The 25,919-nt window shown below is 40.7% G+C and overlaps 1 protein-coding gene and 1 long non-coding RNA gene across 2 annotated transcripts; both read right to left on the reverse strand.

Annotated features, from left to right (window-relative positions):
• Positions 1-156: 156 nt before the first annotated feature.
• LOC123472622 lies at positions 157-22,355 on the reverse strand. The gene is made up of 6 exons (XM_045174492.1): positions 22,224-22,355; positions 22,031-22,117; positions 19,390-19,513; positions 18,919-19,047; positions 18,704-18,762; positions 157-783 (listed from the first exon to the last, which is right to left on the reverse strand). Exons 1-6 carry the CDS (start codon positions 22,353-22,355, stop codon positions 157-159), a joined length of 1,158 nt encoding a protein of 385 aa, XP_045030427.1.
• A 2,285-nt stretch (positions 22,356-24,640) lies between these two features.
• LOC123472195 lies at positions 24,641-25,340 on the reverse strand. The gene is made up of 2 exons (XR_006646487.1): positions 25,037-25,340; positions 24,641-24,965 (listed from the first exon to the last, which is right to left on the reverse strand). It is a non-coding gene; the product is annotated as an uncharacterized LOC123472195 (long non-coding RNA).
• Positions 25,341-25,919: the final 579 nt, after the last annotated feature.

The following is a 25,919-nucleotide window of genomic DNA, read 5'->3' on the forward strand; positions in this document are numbered from 1 at the left end:
TCCAAGAGATAATAATTATGATGGGAGAAACTTGTTGTATGAAGGAAAGAAGGTATCTGTGGAGAAAGTTTTGTAGGAATATTTAGGGTTTAGAAGGTCACGTCTGTGGAGAGTTTTTTGAATGAAGGAAGCGTGACCAGAGAGACTGTATTTCGTTTATTGCTGGGGTGAAGTTTTGGCTGCAGTCCAGACGGTGATTATGTAGGATTGGATGAGGGCCAGTATTTTCTTTTTATTGGGCCCATTTCCAACGTCTCCTTTGATTGCTGATTTCAATGGTTTTAGACATCCGAGTTTTGTCAATTGAATACGGAGCCATAAACTGATGTCAACTTTCTCTTTACAAAGTAACATTAGATGGTCGTCAGTTTCTTGGCCAGCATTGCATAGAGGGCATTGGTCGTTGTTTGAAAGATTGAGACTATTGAGACGCATTTTGGTGGGAAGCTGGTTATGGTTAAAATCCCAGACCACTTCGGCGTTTTTCCCTTTGATTTTGGCCACCCAACGCCAGATGGAAGCCCAGTCAAGGTCCGGTTTCGCAATCTCTGTTCTCCCTGGTTGCCCTATGTTAGCGATCAGGTGATTGTAGGTGGCGCGGTGATTCGATACAGTTGACGATGTGAAGATGCCAGCTTTAAGTAGATCGGTGATGGTTGAAAGTGAGGTAGTGAAGTATGGATGCGATGAATGTGTTGCATTAAACCTAGGCTGGGTGATTTGTGGAAGGAGGTTCTTGAGATGTGGCCCCAACCAATAAACAGTTGCAGTTCTCTCAATAGCCTCGGGGTGGATTAAAGATTAGAAAATTTGCCGAGTGAAAAGGGACAGGAAGAATGCAAAAAGTAAAGTTACACCAAGCCCACCTTGAAGCCGGGGGCGGATCAAAACATTTAGGGGTGGGTGCTCTCTTCGTTGTGCCCAAAGGAATTTGTTGCATTTTTGTTGGAGGAGAAGGGCTTGGGTTTTGTTGCAGGGAAGTACAGTATCCTGCACAAAAATCCGATCACTGATTTAATTTTTAAAGCCACCTATTGGCGGGTGCGGTTTTTTTTTTTTAAAGGGGAGGGTAGACGGGGTAATGGACAGGACAGGGCAGGGTTGGGTAAGTCTAGACATTTAAAAAATGCCTTAAGGTATTACGCTTTAAGGCAAGTTACAGGTCAGGACATTTTTGCAACCCCAGGGTGGTGTGTCTTTTAAACGACAGTTGGAAATTTAGGGCTTGGGCTTGTAATGTTGCTTACCGAAACAATTTAGTTATGTTCCAGCTGCCTTGTATGTTTACGTCGTTGTCAATGGCGTAGTTGTATCCTTTCTGAATGTGATGCTGGAGGTCGGTGTTCGAATCCAGATGAGGTGATGAATTATTGTGGTGACCTTCCGAGAAATTCTCCTTCATATATAAAACAAGTTTTCATCGAGCAATATGTGCTTTTTTGTTTATTAAATAACTTAAAAAAATAATTCACTTCGTTCTAAAAAATTAATATTCCCAGCACATTCGAATGAAGAATATTATAGAGATACGAAATATTTCGCAATTCATTATCGGAAATCGAACACTGATTTACGGCATCGCATCCAGATGCTCTACACATATGCCATCGGTATCGACATAATTGTGCAAAGGCAGCTCTCTAATTTATTTTGGTAAGGAATATTACACAACCTAAATCCAACATTTCCAACTGTCGTTTAAAAAACACATCACCCTGGGGGTTGCAAAATGTCCTGACTTGTTACTTGCCTTAAAGCGTAATACCTTAAGGCACAAAAAATTTTAGACTTACCCAACCCTGCACTATGTGTCCATCACCTCGTCTACCCTCCTCTTAAAGAAAAACAAACAAAAACCCTTTACCCCGCCAATAAGTGGCTTTAAAAAATTAAATCTCTGTTCGGAATTTTGTGCAGGATACTGTACGTGGGCTATATGAACAAGTTGTGACAAAACATGTTGTTTAATGAAAAGGATGCGACCATAAAAAGTGAAATGACGGTGTGTGTTTTTGATGAGAATATTTTGGATGATGTTGAGCTGTCTTTGCCAATTGTCTTTAACTGTTTTTTTTGTTTCGGAAGAAAAAGTAATTCCGAGAACTTTTAATTCATCTACTTGAGTTATCCAATCATATGGCCATTTATTTTTAGGATATGATTGTTTTAAATTGCCTCTATGGGGAATCGAACTCTTTTTTTTTTTTTTGTAAAATTCTCTTTTATTATCTTTTGTTATCAGCTAATTGGTGCATTAAAACAAACGAAGCAAAAAAAAACAATTTGGTCGTCGGATGCAGACGTTAGCAAAGGGATGTAGACGAAAATGTGGCAATGTTGGGGACTATAATAATAAACAAAACAAAAACAAAAACAAACAAATGCAATGTGTTGTAATAGTTTCTAGACTGTGTATTTGCTAGTAAACTAACTCTACTTAAGACGATACAACCATGTGCTTATATACCAAGAGATTGAAGGTTAAGAAGGGAGGGGTTTACAATAACTTTTACTTTTATCATTAACTATTATCCGCAGGGAAGGTTGCATTCGTGACGACCTTCTTGCTGGGTGGGGCTGCTGTTGCTAGGAGGAGTTGCTGCGGTCTATTACATTCCTTCCCCCCTTCGGCAAGAAGAAATTGGTCCTCCAATTTTCTCTTTGTCTTCTGATTTTCTTCTTCTCCTTACTTCTCTTCGGCATGTGGCGTGGCAATGATTAGGTGAAAACTTGTTCTTTACCCGTCACCTACTTTCTTTCCTTCACCGTTATTCGTGTTTGTTGGGCTACAGTATGAGGCACAAAATACAAGATATGTTTTTTATACCGTTATTCATTGTCTTTATGCTAATAAAGTGTTAGTCAATAATTGCTGGTCTACGTTCCTTTTTACTGGAATGCTACTACAGATTTCAATCATTTTTTTTTTTTTTTTTATATGCTTTTCTTCTCTTCTCTTCTTTTAGTTTTTTCTTGCCGTTCTTTTACGTCGGTTCTTGATTTTCTGTCGTTCGTTGTCGTTTCGTGTCATTTGTTTTGAGTTTTAAAATGGAGGTTGACTCTTTACAATTTTTGTTGCGCCATCAGGGCAATTTTGATGATGTTTTGCATCTGATCTGGGTGTTGTTGTTTTCTTCGCCGTCTCGTTTCTTTGCTCGATTTCGACCCGAGGACAAGGAATTGATAGTGCAATTGCTGTTGTTTTCACTACTCAATAATCCCTGTGCTCCTTCCTCTGCTTTCGATTTTGGCTTTCAGCGAGTTTGGATCGGTGATTATTACTACCTGTGAGTTGGTTTTCCTTTTCTTTCTTTTATGTTTCCGATTTTGTTAACGTTTTCTTATTATCTGTTTTTAGCCGATATCCTGGATATGCGAGATACCGCGATCTTTATCCTCAACATCTCGCTAGGTTGTTGTGGTGGTTGGAGTCAGGTGAGGATATTTTCTATCCCACTTCTCGATCTGCGGTGTTTTTACCGGAATGCCTGCTGGAGGAATTCGAAGATTCTGTCTAATGAATGCAATTTGTTGTCGTAATGTTTTCATTTTAGTGTTTTTGTTGTAGTAGTGGTAATAAACTGTTGTTGGTTCTTCAATTTTGTTTTGCTTCAATCTTATTCATTGCCAGAAGCCTTTCTCTTGCGGCTTCTTATACATTTCCAGTCTTCAAATATGTTTCTCCTATGTTCATCAAACGCGTAATCCCGCGGGGTGTTTCCATTGACATCAGTTACGTCTGGATCTGCTCCGTGTTCCAATAAGATATTTGTTATGAGATCTTGCCTATACATTGTGGCTAGGTGTAGAGCCGTATAGTTTCCTGGTTTAGTCGTTTGATTGATGTTAATGTGAATTTTCCTTTCACATGCTGCCCTAGCGAGAGTGTTGTTTCCATGTTTGGCGGCATAATGTAGGACGGTGCTGTTGTCTTTTGCCATTTGTGCAACGTTGGAACTTATCCACAAATAACTGGCCACTTCTTCATGCCCGTAGGCGATGGCGACCATTAGTGGTGTTTCTCCAAGGCTATTGTATGATGAAAACTTGTATTTGTGATATCGTAATATCCTGATCAAGAGTTTGTTATTTTCTGCTGCCGCTCTATGTGCGATGGTCTGGCCATCCTCTTCTATATCTGGGTCAGCTCCGTAGTCTAACAGTAAATCCGTTATGTCCAGTTTTCCCGCTTTCACGCTTGTATGAAGTAGTGTTTTGTCGTTAAATTTCTGGTTAAGAAATTCTGCCTTCGGATGGTAATCCCATGCAGCGGGTCCTAACTTCTGGATGATACATCTTCTTATTTCTTCCCTTGGAGCGTCTATCATTTCGAGGAAAATTTCTTGCTCACGTAGTCGTGTGATGGCTTGTGTTCGTTTCTGCACGGCATCTGCTCTCGCTGCCGATAAGGTTGGGTGCGTTTTCATCGCACAGTTACTACATTTAGGTAATGTTTCTTGTTGTGTAGCATTTGGATTAAATTCGAACGTTGGTGGATAAAAACCATAATCACCGAAGAGCCCATCTCGTTGCGTTTCACTGTCCGTTTCACTTTCACTTTCAATCACCAAGTAGTTTATTTCTGGTTGGCTTTCACTATCACTTGCTTCATTACGTTGCACTGCGTCTTCACTGTTCTGTTCCATCATTTTTTTTTTTTTTTTTTTTTTTTTTAGTTAAAACTTCCACTTTTACTTAACACTTGTGTGTTTGGTGGCTGTTTAAGGACAATTCACTTGAAGTTTTCATATTTCGAGTTTTTAATACATTTACTACTTTCCCCTTTCACCCAAAATAAAAACTTGTTAAGTTTGTTTTGTTTTGTTTTTTTTTTTTAATGTTAGTTGTTTTTAGATTCAACTTCTGTTGAGCATCTGCAAAGGTCTTCCCATACCATTCCATAACCCACAACATAAGTGCAAGTCGTGTGTTTTCCTGTGCATTTGCGAGCTTGATCGGATTCCCAGTTTTCTTCCATGACAGGATAAATATTACGTTGTTTCGGTGCGCTTGGTTGAGCCGGGCGTGATTGTGTGGGTCTTTCCATGGTAAGAGGTGTAGGAGCCGTCATCCTAGTGAACGGTTGCTCTATTATTTCTTCCGGTGGTTAGGTGCCTGAATTTGGGATCATTGAAGTTAATTCGTGCGCTTCTTCCGTATTTATTCCATATCGTCTTAATCTTCTAGCTTGTCGAATTTTTTCCATGATTCTTGTAAAAGGGTCACAAATGATCAATATGCGTAGGGATATGATGAATACAATGAATCCTATGATAGATAGGATAAGAATTTTTGATGTGTCGAACCATGAGAACATGGTTCCTATCTGATTATCCTGTTTTTCTGACATCACTATGTCAGAAACAGATTTTGAATTTGATTCCTGCATTAGGCCTACTAGATCGTTTAGTATGTTTAGTTGCTCCATTTCCATTGTTTCATGCGCTGGATGGCTCTTCAGACTGTAGTCGAAATCATTCAGGTGCAACTCTTCGAATGCTGTGATGAGGTCTAAGTTCGGCATGTGAATGCTTGCTTTTTGTTTTACCCATTCTCCATTTGTTGAATTGTGTTCCCAGGTGTGATGGAATCCATTTAAATTCACCAAATGAGTTTTCCAAAAGCAATCGGAATATGGATGTATGGACCATCCATCTACTCCGATTGTGCAGTTTTTGTCTTCATAGGTAAAGAATGGTTGAAATCCACATTTCGATTCTTTTGCGGAGATGAAAATCCGTTTGGTTTCACATTGTTAGAGCGTCATCGCTTGTCTGAAGCCTTGTAGTCTCGTACAGATGGGTAATCCGAGCGCTGAAGCGGCAAGAATTCCGTTACTTTGAGCTAACATCACCGCTTGAGTTTTCTTTATCGTTGATAGTTGACAATATACGTCGCGAATTTCTTTTGCAAGTTTGTTTTCGTGTTCTGTTTCTATACTTATTTTATATTGCTCATGCATTTTTGAAATATCGAATTTAATTTTGTCGCCGAATTCTTCTATATTTTGGGGTAGACCGCTTTCTGTTTCGTTTTTTTATTGGCACCTCCGGTACTTGTTCTAGGGTTAAAGATGCTGCCTCGGGTATTTCTTGCTGAGATGTTTTTTCAGTGTCATCAATAATTTCCATTATTGCATCCTCCGTAATGGTGTGATTTTTCGTGACTGGAGGATCTTCTATTTTTTCAGTTGTTGTGAGAGGTGTTGTTGAATTGCTTATTGATTCAGTTGTTGTTGTCGCTATAGTTGTCGTTGATGATTGTGTAGTGGACGTGGTTTCAGTTGTAGTTGATGGCAATGTAGGTTCAGTACTTGGAGTTGTAGGCCTAGTGGTTGTAGTCGTTGGCTCAGCAGTTGTAGTTGTAGCTGTGGTAGTTGTAGTTGTAGGCTTATTTGTTGTAGTTGTAGGCTTTGTTGTCGTAGTTGTAGGCGTAGTAGTTGTAGTCGTAGACTTTGTTGTTGTAGTTGTAGGCGTAGTAGTTGTAGTCGTAGACTTTGTTGTTGTAGTTGTAGGCGTAGTAGTTGTAGTAGTAGGCTTATTTGTTGTAGTTGTAGGCTTTGTTGTTGTAGTTGTAGGCTTGGTTGTGGTAGTCGTAGGCTTAGTTGTGGTAGTCGTAGGCTTAGTTGTGGTGGTCGTAGGCTTAGTTGTGGTGGTCGTAGGCTTAGTAGTTGTTGTAGGCCTAGTTGTCGGTGGTGTGCTTTTAACGGTCGTTTTTATGGCTGTTGTGGCTATTGTTGTTTTAATTGTGGTTGTGCTTAATTTTGTAGTTGGTTTTACTGTCGTTGTGGTGCTTGAAGTAGATGAAATAGATTTTTGTGTGGTGGGCGTGGTTAAGTTTTCGTTGTTTGCTTTACTTTCTCTTTTGAGCAGAGGGGGTATAAGTGGGAGTTGTGTTCCGTCCAATGATTGTTGAGTGTGAAGCGCTATAATGGCTGCTGCTGAAAGCGTCCGTATTTGGTGCGGGTTTCGATATTCGAAGTTAAACTGTTGTTTTCTACTTGAGCCGTGGCAATGCCCTAAACTCAGACGTCCTACTTTTAGTGTGAGACATTTTCTGTCTGACGCTGGTGAATGTAGGCCAGTTCTGTCTGTTGCCATGAGCTGTCCTGTGTGTTCGAAAGTGCCCCAAATTGAACTGGTGTTGGCGCATTCCTGTAGAATAAGCATTGTTGTGTTTGCCTTGACGCAAGCGTTAGTGTTGAACGGTCTAATGGTGAAATCAGACGTATACTCGAAAGCTTGGCCTTTGGTAGTTGCTCTACTGCAGTTTCCTACGGATACTTGTGATTGCACCAGGGGATCGTTACTTGTGATAAATGTTTTTAGTTCTTCTTGACATTTTGTCCAATCTGTGTCACAATCTTCCATGGTTAGTTGTTGTTCAAGCCCATGATGTGTGACACATTTTCCGTTTGGATATTGTCCGTTCTACAACAATCCCCAGGCGATCATGTCCCAGATGATGTTTCCGCTGCCGTGATTTGCTTTCAAGATACCGCCAAATATGGGTGAGTTTATTGTGGTTGTAATTGCTCTTCGTTGTTCTAATCGGACTTCTTGAATATCTTGCAATGTTACGTCGGGAAAATTTTCTATAACATCCGGATTGGTATTTATTGTTTGAAAGAACCACTGCTGGTTTTTCCTGGTATCTCCTTCCAAAACACACTTTTCCAATTTTAAGGTTTCGTCGACCCCTACGGTAAGACACATTTCTGATTCTTGGGAAATTAGGTAGCTGTTCTCTTTTTCTAGAATCCATCTCGTTGATTCCTCTGAACAGGCTGCAGCAAATACGTAATCGTGTGATGTCTCCGTGATGCAGATATGAGTATTTTGTACGCGTATCGTTTGGTCGACAATGTACTCGAATTTTGATCCTGATGGGAGAGGGTCGTCCTTTGAAAGTTGTCCGTACGTTGTCAAAGGGTTTCTGCTTCCGGACTCGTAAGTAATGTATATTGTTATATCCTTTTGTACGATTTTTCCATCTTCCTTGATTATTTTTGGTCTTCTATGTGCCAATCTTAGAGTTCCCCAGGCGTATGAAATACTGTAGAGACGAATCCCAAGTTGTTCGTCTTCGACTTGAGTGTCGAAGAGAAAGTGAACTTCTTGAAGAAGAGAACGTTGTGGTCTGGATTTGTACAACTCTCTGTAGTCTTCGCACACGGGTGTGGCAAGGTTGGTATTTTTAAGGCAGGTTGCGATTGTGTTCTTGAACATTTCATACAAAATTTTTGTTGTTTCTGCAGGAAACGTCAAATACGTTAGAGGGATTCCAACCACTTTATGTCCTACCGGTGCGATATCCTTATCTGGTTTGTTAAGAAAAGATATTTCAATCTGCCGACTGGTGTCGTAAAGGCGGCTGGAATTATCCGACTCCGGTTCTCGAGGAAGTTCCAGGTATCCTTTCCCTTTTAGTAACGTCTGAGTGTATGAACTGTTGGTTGTTCTTTCTCCCCACACGATTGTATTTTTATTTTGGATGAATTGTCCTTCCTGTTGGCTGGTGTTAAGTAATCCGAAAGGGCTTTCGATTGGACTATCCGGTTTCTCCTGACGTAGCGTGATCTGTTCCGCTACACAATTTAGTGTTTGGTATTCCTTGATGGCGTACCATTTACCTTCTCCTGTGGGAGTGGCTGTGAAACTGAGTCCCGTCGGTCCGGTTTGCATATTATTGTTGCCACATTTTTTATCATTGACCATCCGCCAACACTCCAAAGGGGTGATTAGTATTGTTTCCTGGGAGTAAACTGTATCGAAGGATCCGATCCAGAACGATCCGGTTATTTTCTTTGTTTTAGTCCACTGTCGACATGTCCATCCTTTCCAAGTGGCTGCTGGTTTTTGTTTGGTTACTAAGGTGTAACTAGTTGGTATCCTTGGTAAATGTTGTGTTTCTGGTTTTTCATTGTCGCAGTAGTAAGGCAATTCGAAGTCTAGGATTCCTCGTATTTTCATGTTGTTACAATCGCAGATGGATGCGTAGATAGGGTAAGTAGGGTTAAGTGAATGAAGGAGGCAAAGAAGGAAGAGTAATGTCTGCATCTGTGAAAAATGAAAATGTTTAGTAATCCGGTCCTTGATATCGTCTTCTTAAGTGGTATTGGTGATTCGTTATAGGATCGTTTCGGTTTTGGTTACGGTAAAGGTTAGGTATTGTATGGTTTTTTGGTTCTCCTTCGTTCCTGCGTGGTTTGATGTTCGTCTTCACCGGATGTATCAGCTGCTGCTTCCTTGGTCGGCCTGGTCGGCGTTGGTGAATTGTTGGTTGTCGTTGGGCTTCAACATTTTCTGGTAGGTTTTGTATTATTTCTTCTTACCTTAGTTGTTTCTTGTTTTCTTGGTATGTAAAGTTTGAGACGGTTGGTATGTACGATAGATTTAAGTTTTTTGTTTTCAGTGTGCTGGATCTCGTAGTTGATATCCGAGAAGCTTCTTGAGATTTGAAATGGTCCGTTCCATCGATTTATGAATTTTCCTGCTGCTGGTGGCGCCTTCAGTAATACGTAGTCACCTATGTTGTATTTAATAGTTTTCGTGGATACGTCGTAGTATTTTTTCTGGCGTGCTTGGGATTTGAAGAGATGTTCTCTTGCCAGTTTTTGAGCTTTTTCCCATTGCTGTGAATACACCATACTAGTATCTTCATAGGTCTCGTATCTTCTGTTAATCTTGATATCATTAGGCATTATTGGTTCTCGTCCGAAGAATAGAAAGAATGGTGTTTCTTGAGTTGAAGCTTGTTTTGCTGTGTTGTAAGCAAAAGTAACGAACGGAAGGTATTTGTCCCAGTTAGCAGGTTGGTCTGAGACATAACAAGCTAGCATGTCACAGAGAGTTCGATTGAACCTCTCAACTAATCCATCAGTTTGTGGATGATAGGCCGTAGTCCTTATTTGTTTGACTTTGAATAGTTTACACACCTCTTGTATTAGACTGGATAGAAAGTTAGTACCTTGGTCTGTTAGAACTACTTCTGGAGATCCATATTTAGTAAATATTTTATTAACTAAAATCTTCGCAATTGTTTGGGCAGTTTGATTTCTCATTGGAACTGTAAAAACAAACCTACTGGCATAATCTGATATAACTAATATATATCTGTATCCCTTAGCGCTTTCTTGAATTGGGCCCACTATATCCATAGCGATCCTTTCCCATACTCCTTCAACTAAAGGCAAAGGGTGCAATGGTGCTTTACTTCCACCTACCGCTTTTCTCTTATTGCACATCAAACAACTTTTAACGTATTCTATTACGGAAGTACGCATGCATGGCCATGTGTACTGTCTTTGAAGTCTAGCCAACGTTTTTCCTACTCCTAAATGTCCTGCCAATATGTGATCGTGATTTTCCCTTAAAATTTGTGGCACCAGTCTTACTGGCGTTACAATTCTGCTTTTGGTATCTACTAATAGTCCTTTGTCGTTTATTTTAAATTTATTTTTAACTTCCTTACTTGGATTGGCCTTTGCCATTTCCTTTAGTATTGTTCTGCAATACTCATCTTTGTGTTGGAGTTCTATCCATTTTTCCGTGTCCTTGGACTGATTACTTTCCGTTTCAAAAATTACTTGTTTTGTTCTAGTTTCCTTGTTTTCGTTTTTAACTTCTGGTTTCTCTTTTGTACCTGTTGACCTTGTTTCTACTTTCGCTAGCGGCACTATTGGGGTGCGACTAAGTGTGTCAGCATTTTGGTGTGACTTTCCTGGTCGGTACCCAATAATGATATCAAATTCTTGGATCTTAAGAGCCCATCGAGCTAATCTTCCTGCTGGTTCTGTCTTACTCATTAACCATTCTAAAGGTCTATGATCTGTAAATACGGTAAACTTACGCCCGTATAGGTACGTCCTAAACACGTCGATGGCGTGGATTATTGCGTATGCCTCTTTCTCTGTGGTTGACCACTTGGCCTCGCGGTCGTTCAGATGTTTAGAGGTATAGGCTATGACGACTTCTACGTCGTCTGATTTACGAAGGTCCTGTCCGTCGGACTCCGCTAAATCCGCTGATTGAGGTGGAGGTAGTATTTGAGCCAAGACTGCTCCTATTCCATATCCTGAAGCATCCGTGTAGATGATAAATTCTTGAGAAAAATCCGGATAACCTAGAACAGGTCTAGTGATGAGACAGTTCTTAATACATTCAAAGGCGTCCCTTTGTTCCTCCCCCCATTTCCAGTCCGCTGACTTTCTAGTGAGCGCAGTTAGTGGATGGGCTTTATCAGCAAAAGCCCTAATAAATTTTCTGTAGTAGCTGGCTAGACCTAAAAATGAGCTCAATTCTTTTACGTTTTTGGGAGCGGGATATTTAACAATCGCGTCTAACTTTTTTGTACTTGGTGTTATTCCTTTCCCGGATACGATGTATCCTAAATAATCTAATTTTTCTTTAAAAAATTCGCACTTCTTCCTTTTCAATTTTAAACCTGCTTGCTTAAGGAGTCTAAAAACTGCTTCCAAGTGTGTCACATGATCAGTAATTGAATTACTGAACACTATGATGTCATCTAGGTAAACCAATGCGAATTTGTACAATACCGTTTTCAAGATGTTATTCATTGCTCTTTGAAAGGTGCTGGGTGCATTTGTTAAACCAAATGGCATTCGATTAAATTCGTATTGGCCAAGTTCACAAATGAAAGCTGTTTTGTGTTTATCACTTTCTTCTATTTCTATTTGCCAGTAGCCGCTTAGTAAGTCCAATGTAGAGAAATAAACCGATCCGCACAACGCGTCAATTGTGTCATCTATCCTAGGTAGAGGGTACTTATCCTTAACCGTAATTTTGTTCAAAGCTCTGTAGTCGATGCACATTCGCATCTCTCCATCTTTTTTAGGTACCATTACTATAGCTGCAGCAAAAGGACTGTGGCTTTCTCTTATTATTTTGTTACTTAGCATTACCTCTATTTTAGTCTTAACAACAAGTTTTAGGGATTCGGGTGTTCTTCGCAGTCTTTGATTAATGGGAGCGTTATGGCCTATGTTGATGTGATGTTTCACTTGTGTAGCTAGACCCAAGTCGGATTCTTGGTCTGCGAAAAGATCTTCGTGTTTCTTTAGTAAAATTTCAATTTTAGTTTGTATGTCGTCTGATACATTGAGTGCTTGTTCTTCTTTTTCAACAATCTTAGCTATCTGCTTAGTTTTATTATTAAAGTCTAATTGAGTGAAGGATTCTAAATTACGATAATCTTGTTGTGTAAGATCTTCGTCTTCTCTATCAATCGGGATTAGTGGTATATGGATGCCTGCTTTGCTAAATGTTACGCTATAAATGGGCATGGTATTGCTTCCAAAATTATGTTCTACTCCAAAGTGATCATAACATATTTGACGATTTCTAGTGTTAATCTTCACATTATTGTTAGATAAGAAATCTAATCCTAAGATGCATTGTTCATTTAAGTTGCTCATAACATAAAAGTGGTGGTTAATAATATGGTTATCATTGATAATAACTGAAAATTCAAATTTCCCTATCGATTTAAGTTCTTGTCCCGACACCGTTCTAAAAATAGGAGGATTCACATTTTCTACTTGTTTTAAGTGCTCATTACACTCTAGAGTATCCAATATTTTACTGGATACTAAACTAGCGGCTGCGCCAGTGTCCACTAAAGCTATGATTTCCTTATTAAAAATTCTAACGGGAATACGTATCAGTTTTGGAATTTCTACTTCTACATCTGATCCTAAATTGTATGTTAGTTGGGAGTTACTAATTGGTTTTATGGTGTTTATCGAGGACCTTGGTTGTTGGTACGTGCCATATCTGTCCAACATTCTCTTGCAATATGTCCTCTTCGGTTACACTTGTAGCAGGTTATCTCTCGATTTTCAGTTGTTCGAGGGTTGTTGCTAGTGTGTTGTTGCTGCTGTGGATGTTGGTTGCTGTTATAACGTGCTTGTTGTCTGTAGTTGTTTGGTCCGCTGTAGTTTCCTTGTCGGTTAAGGTAGTCGTTCCGATATGAGGGACGTTGGTGAGATGGAAATCTGGTTTGTCTGTATCCTGAAGGATTATAATTTCTTCGTCCTGACGAATTGTAATCTCTGCGGTAGGGGCTGTTATCTCTGTTCCTACTTAGACTTCTTTCTCGACTTGATTCTCGGCTGTTATGACTGTCGGCAAATCGCACTCGCGAATCACGTGATCTTGAGTAACGTTCACTTGGACGTGGTCTTCTGTTTTCGTATTGGTCAGTTGCAGCTATGGTAACGTCGTTTTCCTCGATGATGTTCCGATGTCGGTTGCTTGAAGACTTGGTGATAGAAGCGTTGAATACTTGCAGCTGGCGAATGAAGCACAGATCAGAAACTTTTCTTCCAGAGTCTCGTTGTTATTCTTGTTGTCTCGTTGGGACCTCCAAATGTAATAGTTTCTAGACTGTGTATTTGCCAGTAAACTAACTCTACTTAAGACGATACAACCATGTGCTTATATACCAAGAGATTGAAGGTTAAGAAGGGAGGGGTTTACAATAACTTTTACTTTTATCATTAACTATTATCCGCAGGGAAGGTTGCATTCGTGACGACCTTCTTGCTGGGTGGGGCTGCTGTTGCTAGGAGGAGTTGCTGCGGTCTATTACAGTGTGTTGAGGTGGGATAATACCGTAAAATAAAACAAAACAAAAGTAAACAAAGCAGAAGACTTGGTAACAGAAAATATTAACAAAAATATTCAAAGGCCATTGATGTTGGGAAAAGGAAATACAAAATAAACAAAAATAAACAAAATATAATAAAATTTATGGTAAAGATTAGGTAGGACATAGGGATCTAGGTTGACGAAGGGCTTTCCATAGGCTCTCTACTTCTTCTTGACGTGGGACGCGAAGGTGACTTCTTTCCTTCCAGGTGATGAAGAGGTAAGCAGCCAGAAGAGTGAAAGAAAACTGGAGATTTCCTATTGGTCCAAAATGGCCACGTATCAAATCTTCCTTTGACGAACTGCAGCCCATCTGACGCATAGTTCCTTCCAACCAGCTCCAAACGGTGAGTCGTTCAGGACACTGGTACATCAGATGCTCATCGGTTTCCGGGTCTTGATTGCAGATTAGACATGTTGCGTCCTTGGTGGGGTCCAACCGATGGCATCTGGTCCTGGTAGGGAGAAGTCGCTGGTTGAACAGGAACATGGTCTCTCTGATGTTAGTTGGAAGGGCTGCAGTCTCCTTCCAGATTCGTGGCCAATCCAGATTAGGCCTCAGGATCTCCAGCTTTCCCATTGTCGTTACCTCCAGGATCCAATGGTTATATGTTTTCCGATGTTCCATTGGATTCCCCTGCACCAGAATGGAAGATGCGAAAAGTTGCTTGATTTGATGCAGGGGTTCCTGAAGGTAATATGGTCTCTTCATGACTGCTACAGGTGTGGTGTTGTCCTTGTAGAGTGGCAATAAGGTTCGGAGAGGAAAGGACATCCAATACCGAAGTAGAGAGCTTTCTGGGCTGTTGGGGCCTATCAGGACTTTGTACAAGGGGCACAAGAAAAGGGAACGGTAAAAGAGGTGTGTGTTGACCATTCCCAGACCCCCTTCTTTGACAGTACGGAAAGTTACGGTTTTCTTCGGCCTTTCTACTTTTCCCATCCATAGAAATTTCATGACAGCCTTCGAAATCTGGTCAGCCATTTTTTTATTACAAGGTAATACCTGTGCAAAGTACACAGTTCCGGAGAGAGCCTTCGACTTAAGGAACATTACTCTCTGGTAAATATTAAACCGTCGACTGGCATTCTCTCGTAGAATACCATTTAAAGAGCAAAATGCATCATTCCAAACCCTACTAGCTGTCTCTACTATGGAATGGGAAAATTTAATTCCTAACAGGGACAATGTTGGCGCTGACACAAGCCACTCAAGAGGCCAAATTGATCTAGAGCTCCTAGTCCCGAGTCCCAGGGCTTTTGTTTTCTCCTTATTCATCCTTGCCTTTGTCCACTGACAGAACATATCAAGGATTTGTCCTGCCCTGGTAAAATCTTCGTCACAAGAAACGAAAATGGTGACGTCATCAACAAAGGCTCTGACAGTGAGTTTTTCATTAAACAATGATATACCCTTGAGAGCTCGAGATAAACGCACAAGTAATGGCTCAATGTATAGAACGAAGAGATGGACAGATAGGGGGCATCCCTGGCGAATCGACTGAATATCACTAATCACCCCAGCCACCTCCGATCCGTTGAGGATTGACATTCCTGTTACAGAATACATAATCTGTAACCAACGGACGAAAGTGGTGGGGTAACCCATGACATCCAGAATCCTCCAGAGGACTTCCCTGTTAACCAGGTCGTAGGCCTTTTCAAAGTCAACTCCAACAATGGCAGCGCCCATACCCCGAATCAAAGAGTTGGAAGAGTCATGGCATCCCCGGTCATCAACAAATTGAATGACATCTCTGTAAAGACTTAAATTATCAAAAATCAATCTACCAGGTACCCCACCTTTTTGATGAGGCCCTATGGTAGAATATAGTGTCTGCCTCAATCGTCTCGCTAAGACAGATGCCATGACTTTGTAGTCACAATTCAAAAGAGAAATTGGCCGAAAATTAGAAATTCCACAAAGTCCCGAAGACTTAGGAATTAGCCTGATCGCCGCTTGGCCCTGCGAAGACGTCAGAGTTTCCCTTTCCAGGATATGATTAAACATATCCAAGAAGTGGGGTGCGATCACGTCCCAAAATTCTACGTAAAACTCGTAAGGAATGCCATCAGTGCCAGGGGACTTGTTTGACTTCATTGCTATTAGAGCAGCTCTAATCTCAAGAAGGAAAATTGGTGCTGTTAGGTTTGGGGTTGGCTTAAAGCAATCTCTTACTCCTTCAAGGAACTCAGACCCTGCCAGTATGTCAGGAGAAGGTTGAGTCTTAAAAATTTTTGTAAAATGAGCAACAATTTCTGCTGAAATTTCCTCTTTGGTCGATAAGCAAGTGCCATTGGGGGCAATGATCTTATCAATGCAACATTTTCGATAATTATTCCTGGCACGATTTATGTGAAAAATACTTGCTTCCTCTACATCTGGCCCTTCGAAGCAGCGGGAACGAATCCCACACCCTTTGAGTGTGCTCTCCTCCCAAGACTTTGAAAATTTTCTCAACTGTTGAAAGGCAACCCAATCAAAGGTATCTGCTTCGGCCATTTCCTGTATGCAAGATTGATAGAAAAACTTAGTTTCTCTTATCAGCCTTGCTCTTTGCCTGGAATAATCCACCGAAATGCGCTTGATACCCGGTTTCAGGACACTCTCCCACCAATTTGCTACATTACTTTCCCTAAGAGGATGATTAGCAGATTCTTGAATAAAATTGGTTACATATTTCTGAAAACCTTCTTCTGACAATATTGAAGTATTTAGTTTCCACAATCCGGCAGGTGGTCTGCTACGATTTGGGAGATCAAGATTGCAAGTAAGTGTGGATTGTACCGACTGATGGTCACTAATCGATAAAGACTGCAAACAAATATTTAAAAATCTATCAGCAAACGATCGACTAGCATAAATCCTATCAAGCCTAGAAGAACCATCGTGGTAATGGAAAGTGTGGCCCGGATCACTATGATTTAGCTTTTTCCAGATGTCTACCAGATCAAGACCAGTAACCATCTCCTTCAAAGCATAGCTAACAACACTACTTGGGACAGGGAGGGATTGGATATTTGCCCTATCTTGGATGTCGTCAACACAATTAAAATCGCCCATCAACACGAAGGGCAGTCGAGTGGTAATCGAGTAGGCAGGAACGGTTTGACGAAGAAAATTGTTTTTCTCATTCCTTACCTGCTTACCTGACGGGGCATAGATATTAATAAACGTAAAACATTTTACGTCAATGGAGATAAGCCTTCCGTCAGTTTCAAGAAGCAGTCGAGAATACTCCAGACCATGTCTAATTAGAATGGCTGTTCCTTTTTTGTTGGGACCGACATTTGCTAGCAAGTGGTAACAGCTTTCAATAATTGGGCAAGAGTGAAAGGCTACCTCTTGAAGTCCTACGATATCTAAATTACCGTCCCTGCAGAAATTTAAAAGAATTTGACGTCGCTCGACTGATCGAATACCTCCAATGTTGATAGAAGCGATATTTAATTGTGAAGTCATGTGTTAGGTTTTTTGAGTACGGGAATGCCTGAAGTGGGTTTCGAATTTTGGGGCGTCAGGGTAGGTTTAAATCGTTTGCTTCGTGGTACCGTGGGAATTTTCAGGGGGTCCTTAGTTTTGTCTGGATCAGTGGTATCAATTTCCCCCGTGTCGGGTTCCATTGATTCCATGATAATTGTCACTGTTTCCTGGTCTTCTGTCTCTGTGTCAGGTGCTGCTATTTTGGATTTTGAAATTGGTTTCAAAGGGTTGTCTTTCGGAGGTACAGATGCGGAAGTGGTAGCAGTGTCACATTCCATGGATTCAGTTTCCAAATTATTAGTACTTTCTGAGAGTGAATCTTGCGATTCACTTTCCAGAGGTACCTGGGAAACCATGGAATTTGCTACCACGGGAATTACTACGGGTGTCTGTTTAATAGTCTCTGTCTTTTTAGTCTTTTTGGCAACAGGTTTTTGGACAATGGTGGGTTCCTGGTTTCGTTTTAAAGTTGGGCAGTCGTAGCTAAAGTGTGTCTCTTCGTTGCAAAGTCTGCAAGTGGGCTTTTGTCCCTCATACTTAACCATGGCACGATAACTGCCAATGGTAATGTATGAGGGAATGTTTTTCGTCACCGTCATTCGTACAATCATCCAAGTGGCTAGGACAGGGTATAAAACTTCATCCTCTGCCACCCGATAGCGCTCCCACCGAGCTTCAATTACATTTCCAAATTCCTTAAGACGTGTCTGAACTATTCCCAAGTCTAGGTTCTGTGGAATCCCTGCAATTCGGACAAATTTCTCTTGAATATTGCTATCCCTGATGACTACACTAACTTCTTTCCCTCCAATTCAGTCCTGACGATACCACTGTGTTGGGACCAAAAATTTGAGGTATATGCCTCTGACGTAAACGTAATTCTAGCGACCTGGTTTCTCGTATCTAGCACAGCAACTAGGCCTAAGAGATCCTGAGCATCAACCTTCAAACTACGCACAAAACCATGAACCGTACGCATACTCAATTTCGGGAATTGAACCCCAAAATCAATATCTACACTATTGAGCCACTTGGCAGCCATTGTCCCCTAGACAATGTAAACAAACTGCCCAAAGGGGGGGAGGGGAAGGTCCCCACACACGTAAACAAACACACAAATAAAACAATTTGGGGCAAAACACAACAAAAACAGCTAAACTATACAAAATAAACACTCAAAAACACGAATATAACAACAAAAAGTAATAAAAAATAACAAAAACTCACAAAATGATGGAAAAACGGGAGAACACAAAAAGACGTCTGCATCCAACGCAATTGGCCATTTACTTTTAGAATATGATTGTTTTTAATTGCCTCTATGGGGAATCGAACTCTTAACCTCAGGAACCCCAGCCGACGCCGCTGCCCACTGTGTCACTACAGGTCGTTGAATTTTATGTAGGGTTCAGATGCCTAGACCAAGTAATTTTGTCTTCCCCTTGTTAATACGTGCATTTGTCCAGGCACAAAATTCCAGAATAATCTCGCATGCACGACGTACATCTTTCATTGATGAGGCAAAAACTACAAGATCATCTACATATGCACGAACTTGGATGCGTTTTCCGTAGTGTTCAATTCCGTCAATACCCCTAGACAAGCAAACTAAAAGCGGTTCAATATAGAGGGCAAACAGATGGACTGACAGAGGGCACCCCTGTCGCACGGATTGTGCATTGTCCACAGTACCGACTATGTCATTACCGTTCAATGGGCATAGTTCAGTTATACTGTACAGTGTTTTTAACCAATCAACAAACAGGGGAGGGTAGCCCATGGCTGTCATCACTTCCCACAGTACGTCTCGGTTGACAAGGTCATATGCTTTCTCCAAATCGTACGCGATAATGGCGGCCGGTTTGAGGGAAGATACTTCTTTTGATTTACGGCCTGTATTATCGATGACATCTCGAATTAAACACAAGCTGTCAAAGATATAGCGGACAGGTACACCACCTTTTTGATGTGAATCTAGAGAGTTTTGAAGAGAATTTCTCAGACGAAAAGCCAATACTGACGCGATTAACTTGTAATCGGTATTTAACAATGAAATTGGCCGGTAATCTGTGATTTTACTCGGTGCTGGGATTTTTGGGACTAATCTAATAGCTGCCCTTCCCTGCGACGGTTGAAGTTTTCTTTTGTCGAGGACACAAATCATCATCTCTAGAAAATGAACACCAATAACATCCCAGAATTTTAAATAAAACTCAAAAGGAATGCCATCTGTACCTGGGGCCTTGTTCTTTTTAGTTGCCCTAAGTGCGTTGTTAATTTCCTCTACTGTAAATGGAGACACTAGTGGATTGTCACTCTCCGGGATCGAACCTAGTACTCCTCGATTGAACGCTTGAGCGTTTAACGACTGAGCTACTACTGATAGACCCGGGTCGTTTTTAGTGGGTTTTGTGCGGTTAAGTGCACCTCTAATCCCTTCTATAAATTTTCCAGCTAAATGGGTATTAAGGGCGGGCTGGTTCTGAAAGATTCTACTGAAATGTTTAATTATTTCTAGGTTAATTTGCTCAGGTTGGGTAATTTTACAGTTATCATTAGTTTTGAGTTGGGTGATCAGAGACTTCTGGAAATTACTCGTTGACTTGTTCATATGAAAGGTAGATGTCTCTTCTTCGGCTGTACTTTGAACGCGTGAACGTATTGCAAATCCCCTCAATGCTTCTCGCTCCCAGGCTAGAAACTCACGTTTCAACTCCATGTAGCGCGCACGATTGAGATTTGCATTGTTCACGGTTTCTTTTAGTTGATGTTGGAGTAATTTCCGTTTGACTCTCTGGTCACAGATTCTCTTTTTACAATAATTAATTGATAAACGCCTGAGGCCAGGTTTGAAAATATTCTCCCACCAGTGGTCTACGTTTCCAATACGGGATGTATGTTGGGACATTTCTTCAATAAAGACATGCACCAATTTTATATATTCTTCCTCCTCGAGGATTGATGTGTTGAGTTTCCATAAAACCCTTGACTTGTTTTTCACTACACGAGGAGGGGTGGTACTGTTTATATACCCTACGATTGGTCTGTGATCCCCGAGTGGTAACTCGTGCAAATGGATATCAGAAAATTTTACGTGGTGCTAACAATAAATTTGGTCTAATCTAGCCTGGCTAGTCGCACAAAAGTACGTCCAACAAGGTTCATTTTTCCGAATATCTCTCCAGACATCTGTTAATGAAAGGGCTTTTACTAAATCTCGGAGGGGTTCTAGTAGTGCTAGTCTAATTTTAGGTGGTGTTGTCTTGCTACTTTTCCGGTCATCGATCTCGTCAACGGCATTAAAATCTCCCAATATAATTGCTGGTGCCTTATATTGGGCAACATAAGCTGGAATAGTTTCCCGGAGGAAAGAATCCCTATAAGTTTTATTTTGGTCACCAGATGGGGCGTAAATACACACAAAAGCAAAACCCTTTACTTCCATGGCTATCAACCTCCCCTCCGGTTCAAACAAAATGTTGTTGACGCTCAGGCCGTGTCGTACTAGGATGGCTGTCCCATGTTTTCTAGGGCCGAGGTTTGTGTGCATCTGGTAATGGTTAGTAAATACGGTGTTATAGTGGAATACTACTTCTTGCAAACATATAATATCAAGTTTTTGATGTAAAAAGAAATTGAGCATTATTTGAAGTTTGTCAGGTGACGATATTCTGTTGATATTATATGTCGCGATGTTAATCATGATTAAAATTTAAAATTGGGTTTTGGGGATTGGGTCTTGTTATCGTTGCCTTTTTTCCTTCTAACGACCTCCATTGCTTTGAGGGTTTTATCTGCTATAGAAGTCGATTGAGTGCTGAGGGGGACGCCCAAAGATTCCTGAGTCTCGCTCACATGACTAGCCTTCTGGCTGTCAAGTGACCGTTGGCCTGGCTGAAGACTCTCATCAGAAAAGGAAAAGTCTTCCTCAGGGTTTGAAACCGAACACAACTCGATTGCATCCATCTTTTCATCCACATCGTTATCCATCTGATCTATCATGGATGGAAGAGATGGTACTCTAGGTGCAATTGTATCGGCTGGCACATCGTCCCCCCCCCCGAAAGGGTGGGAAAAGAATTGGTGTCCACAATCGGTATCGAACCTGAAACCTCTAGAGTCGGAGACCCGAGTTCAACCAAACGAGCTATATCAGATTCTATTTCCTCAGCTTCCTCGACGGGGGAATGGGAAGAGGCAGTACGACTCCTTTTTTTTGATTGTTTTTGTTGGTCGCGGAATTCCCTCGTCTCTTTCATTTTCTTTTTCCTTACCGAATAAGACGCCACAGACGAATCCACACAGCTAGTGTCTTCAGCGTCAGAATCGGTGTCAGAAAGAGACTCAGCTTCATCGGGTTTCGAAATTGGATCCTCAGGAGCTTTATCAAAAACGACTACAGTCGACATCGTTGACCTCTGGGCTAACTCGGGAAATGAATCAGCGTCAACAGTTGGAGCAATTGGCATTTTCCCGCCACCAGTCGGCCCTGTCTCCTGGGGCTTCCTAACAATTTTAACTGTCCCACGATTTGTTAGTACACTACTATAGCTACGTGTTCCCATGGGGCCTTTTAAAATGGTGCTGGGGGTGGTTAAACTACGGGGTTGCTTGGGGCAATTAGCTAAGACATGGGTGGGAGAATCACACATGCGGCATGTGTGCATTTGTCCTGCATAAGACACCATTAGTGGATCCTTGTAGCTTCCAAAGGTGATAAAAGATGGGATGCCCTTGTGGATCTCCATATCCACATTGACAACTCCAGTCTTTATCCCGTTCCACCTTGGAAGCGACCTATCCTGATACGTGTCCCAAAACACCCGAGAAATCACTCCAAACTCGCGCAATCTCTTGTTTAGCAGGCTAAGGTCATCATCGAATTTGAAATGTTGAATTCTAACGCGTACGAGGTTAACTGACCTATCTCTAACTCGAATTCGGACCTCCTTGCCACTAATGACTACAGATTCTTTTGCACTAAATTTATTCAAGAATTCAATATGGTCTTTGACGGTCTTGAACCCAATTCGGAAAACGCAAAAGGCTCGCCCTGGTAGACGAGAAACAGCATCAAAGATGCTGTCAGATTCATTACTATCATGCTCGAAACATTCGTAGAATTCATGCCTGGTCACTTCAGTATTACCAAAAGAGATTTCGGCAGTACGTGGCCAGACGTCTGGGGATTCCGTTCCCATTTTACCCACAACAAAGGGGCAAAGCGGCGGGAAAAATGCAAAAAAGGAAAAAAAAAGGCCAATACCAAAATGGCGCCTTAACAAACAAACAAGGGAAACAAACGAATTACAAGATACAATACAAACCAGAAGAGAGAGAGAAAAAAAACAAAACAAAACAGTTTCTTTGGACTCACCGCAAGATGTCACTCTTGGGAGATCAGATAGACACGTCTGTTAATAGCCGAACGTGCTAGCCAATTGCGCCACAAAGGCATCTGAATTATTGGGGCAGACGAAAGGTTTTTTTTTCTTCTTCTTCTTCTTCTTCTTCTTCTTCTTCTTCTTCTTCTACTTCTTCTTCTTCTTCTTCTTCTTCTTCTTCTTCTTCTTCTTCTTCTTCTCCGGAATTTTGATGTCCAATTATTTTGTTAACACCGCTTAAACTCTTTGCGTTTTCCCTGAACGAAACCTGTTAGGTAGGTGGTGTTCTGCCGTGTTAGGCCATCTTGTGAAGGACTCAGAAACCAAGCCACTAGCGCACTTGACATTCTACCGGTAGATGGTGTATCCAGAATGTCACAATAGCAGACGGAAAACAACAATGTGACCGTGAGCCGAGAAGCAAACGCTGTTTTCATCTTTGCTGGTTTGCTACGATGACCGTTATTTGGAATCAAAGCAATGTAAGATTTTTTGTTTTTGGTTTGTTTGAAGGTTTCCTCATTTTGCGTGACATGGACACCCTTATTTTCGACCAAGATAAACAAAATTGGAAAATTTGTCGGCTTCTTCATTTTTCGAGACATGGATACCGTGATTTTGGATCAAGGTAATGTAAGACTTATTTGAAAATATGTGGTTTTCATAATTTGTCGTCGCATGATCAAAGAAACTACGTGGTGTTAATATATTGAATAACATAGGCATGTATTACGTAGCCCGGTTAGCTCAGTTGGTAGAGCGCGGGACTTTTAATCCTGAGGTCGAGGGTTCAATTTCCTCATCGGGCGTAATTTGAAGAGTTTTCTTTCCAGCGAGTTCTCATTACCGGTGTTTTCGTGAAGTTTGTATGATATTGAAATCATCCGCTAACGCATTAGGGCTCAATACCTCAACGTGGTGGAAGTAATCAGACGAGGTGACCGAGTGGTTAAGGTGATGGACTGCTAATCCATTGTGCATTGCACGCGTGGGTTCGAATCCCATCTTCGTCGGGAAACTTAAACTAGAGGTCAATTTCGATGCCAAAGATGTTTGTCATAGTCAAGTGTACATCCTTGAGAAAACATTGATTGCTGCATTCAATTATGAAAGCCTTATTTGTTATAAGTGATTCTATGGTGTTTGATCATTTAAAAGCAGTGGTTCTATGGTGTAATGGTTAGCACTTCAGACTCTGACTCTGACAATCTGAGTTCAAATCTCGGTAGAACCTTTATTATCGTACCGTGGTATTTCTTGTTTTACATACAGCATTTAGAAACCAACCAGCTCTTACAGAGATTGACTGTTAGTGGAAAAAATTTAGTTAGTTTACTTAATACTGCCCCGAGTGAGGTTCGAACTCACGACCTCGAGATTATGAGACTCGCGCGCTGCCTACTGCGCTATCGAGGCATGTATGTATATTCAACACATTCGATCGAGAAACAATCCTATGATACCGTAAACTCTTTACTACCTAAATGAATAAACAACTTAATTTGTTAGCACGCGCAACTAAAATCTGGTGATCTGTACCAAGAGTAGAAACTCCCATAGTTCATGTGAAAGAAATAAATGAATAATATGCTTTCAGTATTTGATGTCCAATTATTTTGTTAACACGGCTTAAGCCACGTTCAGACTACAGCCTTTTTGAGCGTTTTACGTACTACGTATAACGTTTTTACGCTCCGAGTTACGTAGCTGGGAACGGAAGAGTGTTCAGACACAACGCTCTACGTAGTACGTAATACGTAAACTCAAAACGTAGTCAAAACGAAGTCAAAACTGAGCCTACGTAAAAATGAGATTGATCTCATTTTTACATAAAATTTTGGGACGTTCTACGCACTACGTAGCCAAAATCTATTACGCTTGTCTACATTCTTTTGTTTTTTCAGGTTTTCTCTCCTGTTTATTCATTCTGGGATATGTCAGGTGTAGAATTGTAAATTTAATAATTAATTTTTTTAATTTTTATTTTAAAAATAAATATGGCGCCTACTAAAGTTGCCAAAAAGAATTCCCCTAACAAATTCAAGTCGCCCCCAAAAAATCACCGATAAAGAAAATCAAAAAGTAAATATTATGTCATGAAATCTTTTGCAACTATTTTGGTTTATTGCTTATTCTATTTCAATTCATTCAATTTCATCAAAATTTTACATGGAAATTAACAATAGTAAGATAGTAAAACAATGTAGTCTATACCAACTGGTATTGAACGTCTCATTTTTGTGTCTTTTTTTGCAAGTTTTGGACCAACCATTTTCAACAGTTTATTGAACATGGATGGAGACATTCGAGTGATGTTTCGGAAGGTAAAGCAATCTGCCATACTTTTCTCTGCAAGAAGGACAGTTGTACACAGTGAATGCTGCTCCCGTTGTGATGAAGAGTTGTGGAATCTAGTCCACAGCCTACCTATTTAAGAATGATAATATACACAGTTACTAGTATTCATGTGTTAACTCATTGGAAATAAGAACACCTACCAACTGGTCGATAAGAATTTTGTAAAGCCTTTAAACGACGACGTTTCATCAACAAATAGAGCAAACAAACACACTTGGCCTTCCATCTCCACATAGCCATTGCGTTTTCATGAGCAATTCGTTGTTTGTTTACAGTTTCATCACTGTCAGTATCACTGTCTTCCATATCCACGTCACTATTTTCAGAAATTTCGTCCTCAGAACTTTTATCAATAAATATAACAAAGAGCTACAACAGGTACAAAAATCTACAGTAGACGCTAGAATCTCCGCAGAATCTAGCCTACTCTACGTAAATTTGACAGTGTAGTCTGAACAGTCTACGAACACATTTACGTAAATATGGCTCCGTAAAAAACGCAGCGAAATTTACGAAGTACAAACGTAAACTTTAAACGTTATACGTTATACGTAGAAAAGAGCTGTAGTCTGAACGATACTTTAAACTCTGTGCGTTTTCCCCGAACGAAACCTGTTAGGTAGGTGGTGTTCTGCCGTGTTAGGCCATCTTGTGAAGGACTCAGAAACCAAGCCACTAGCGCACTTGACATTCTACCGGTAGATGGCGTATCCAGAATGTCACAATAGCAGACGGAAAACAACAACGTGACCGTGAGCCGAGAAGCAAACGCTGTTTTCATCTTTGCTGGTTTGCTACGATGACCGTTATTTGGAATCAAAGCAATGTAAGATTTTTTGTTTTTGGTTTGTTTGAAGGTTTCCTTATTTTGCGTGACATGGACACCCTTATTTTCGACCAAGATAAAAAAAATTGGAAAATTTGTCGGCTTATTCATTTTTCGAGACATGGATACCGTGATTTTGGATCAAGGTAATGTAAGACTTGTTTGAAAATATGTGGTTTTCATAATTTGTCGTCGCA

The sequence above is a fragment of the Daphnia magna genome, linkage group LG5 (assembly GCF_020631705.1).
Source record: "Daphnia magna isolate NIES linkage group LG5, ASM2063170v1.1, whole genome shotgun sequence".
NCBI lineage: Eukaryota > Metazoa > Arthropoda > Branchiopoda > Diplostraca > Daphniidae > Daphnia > Daphnia magna.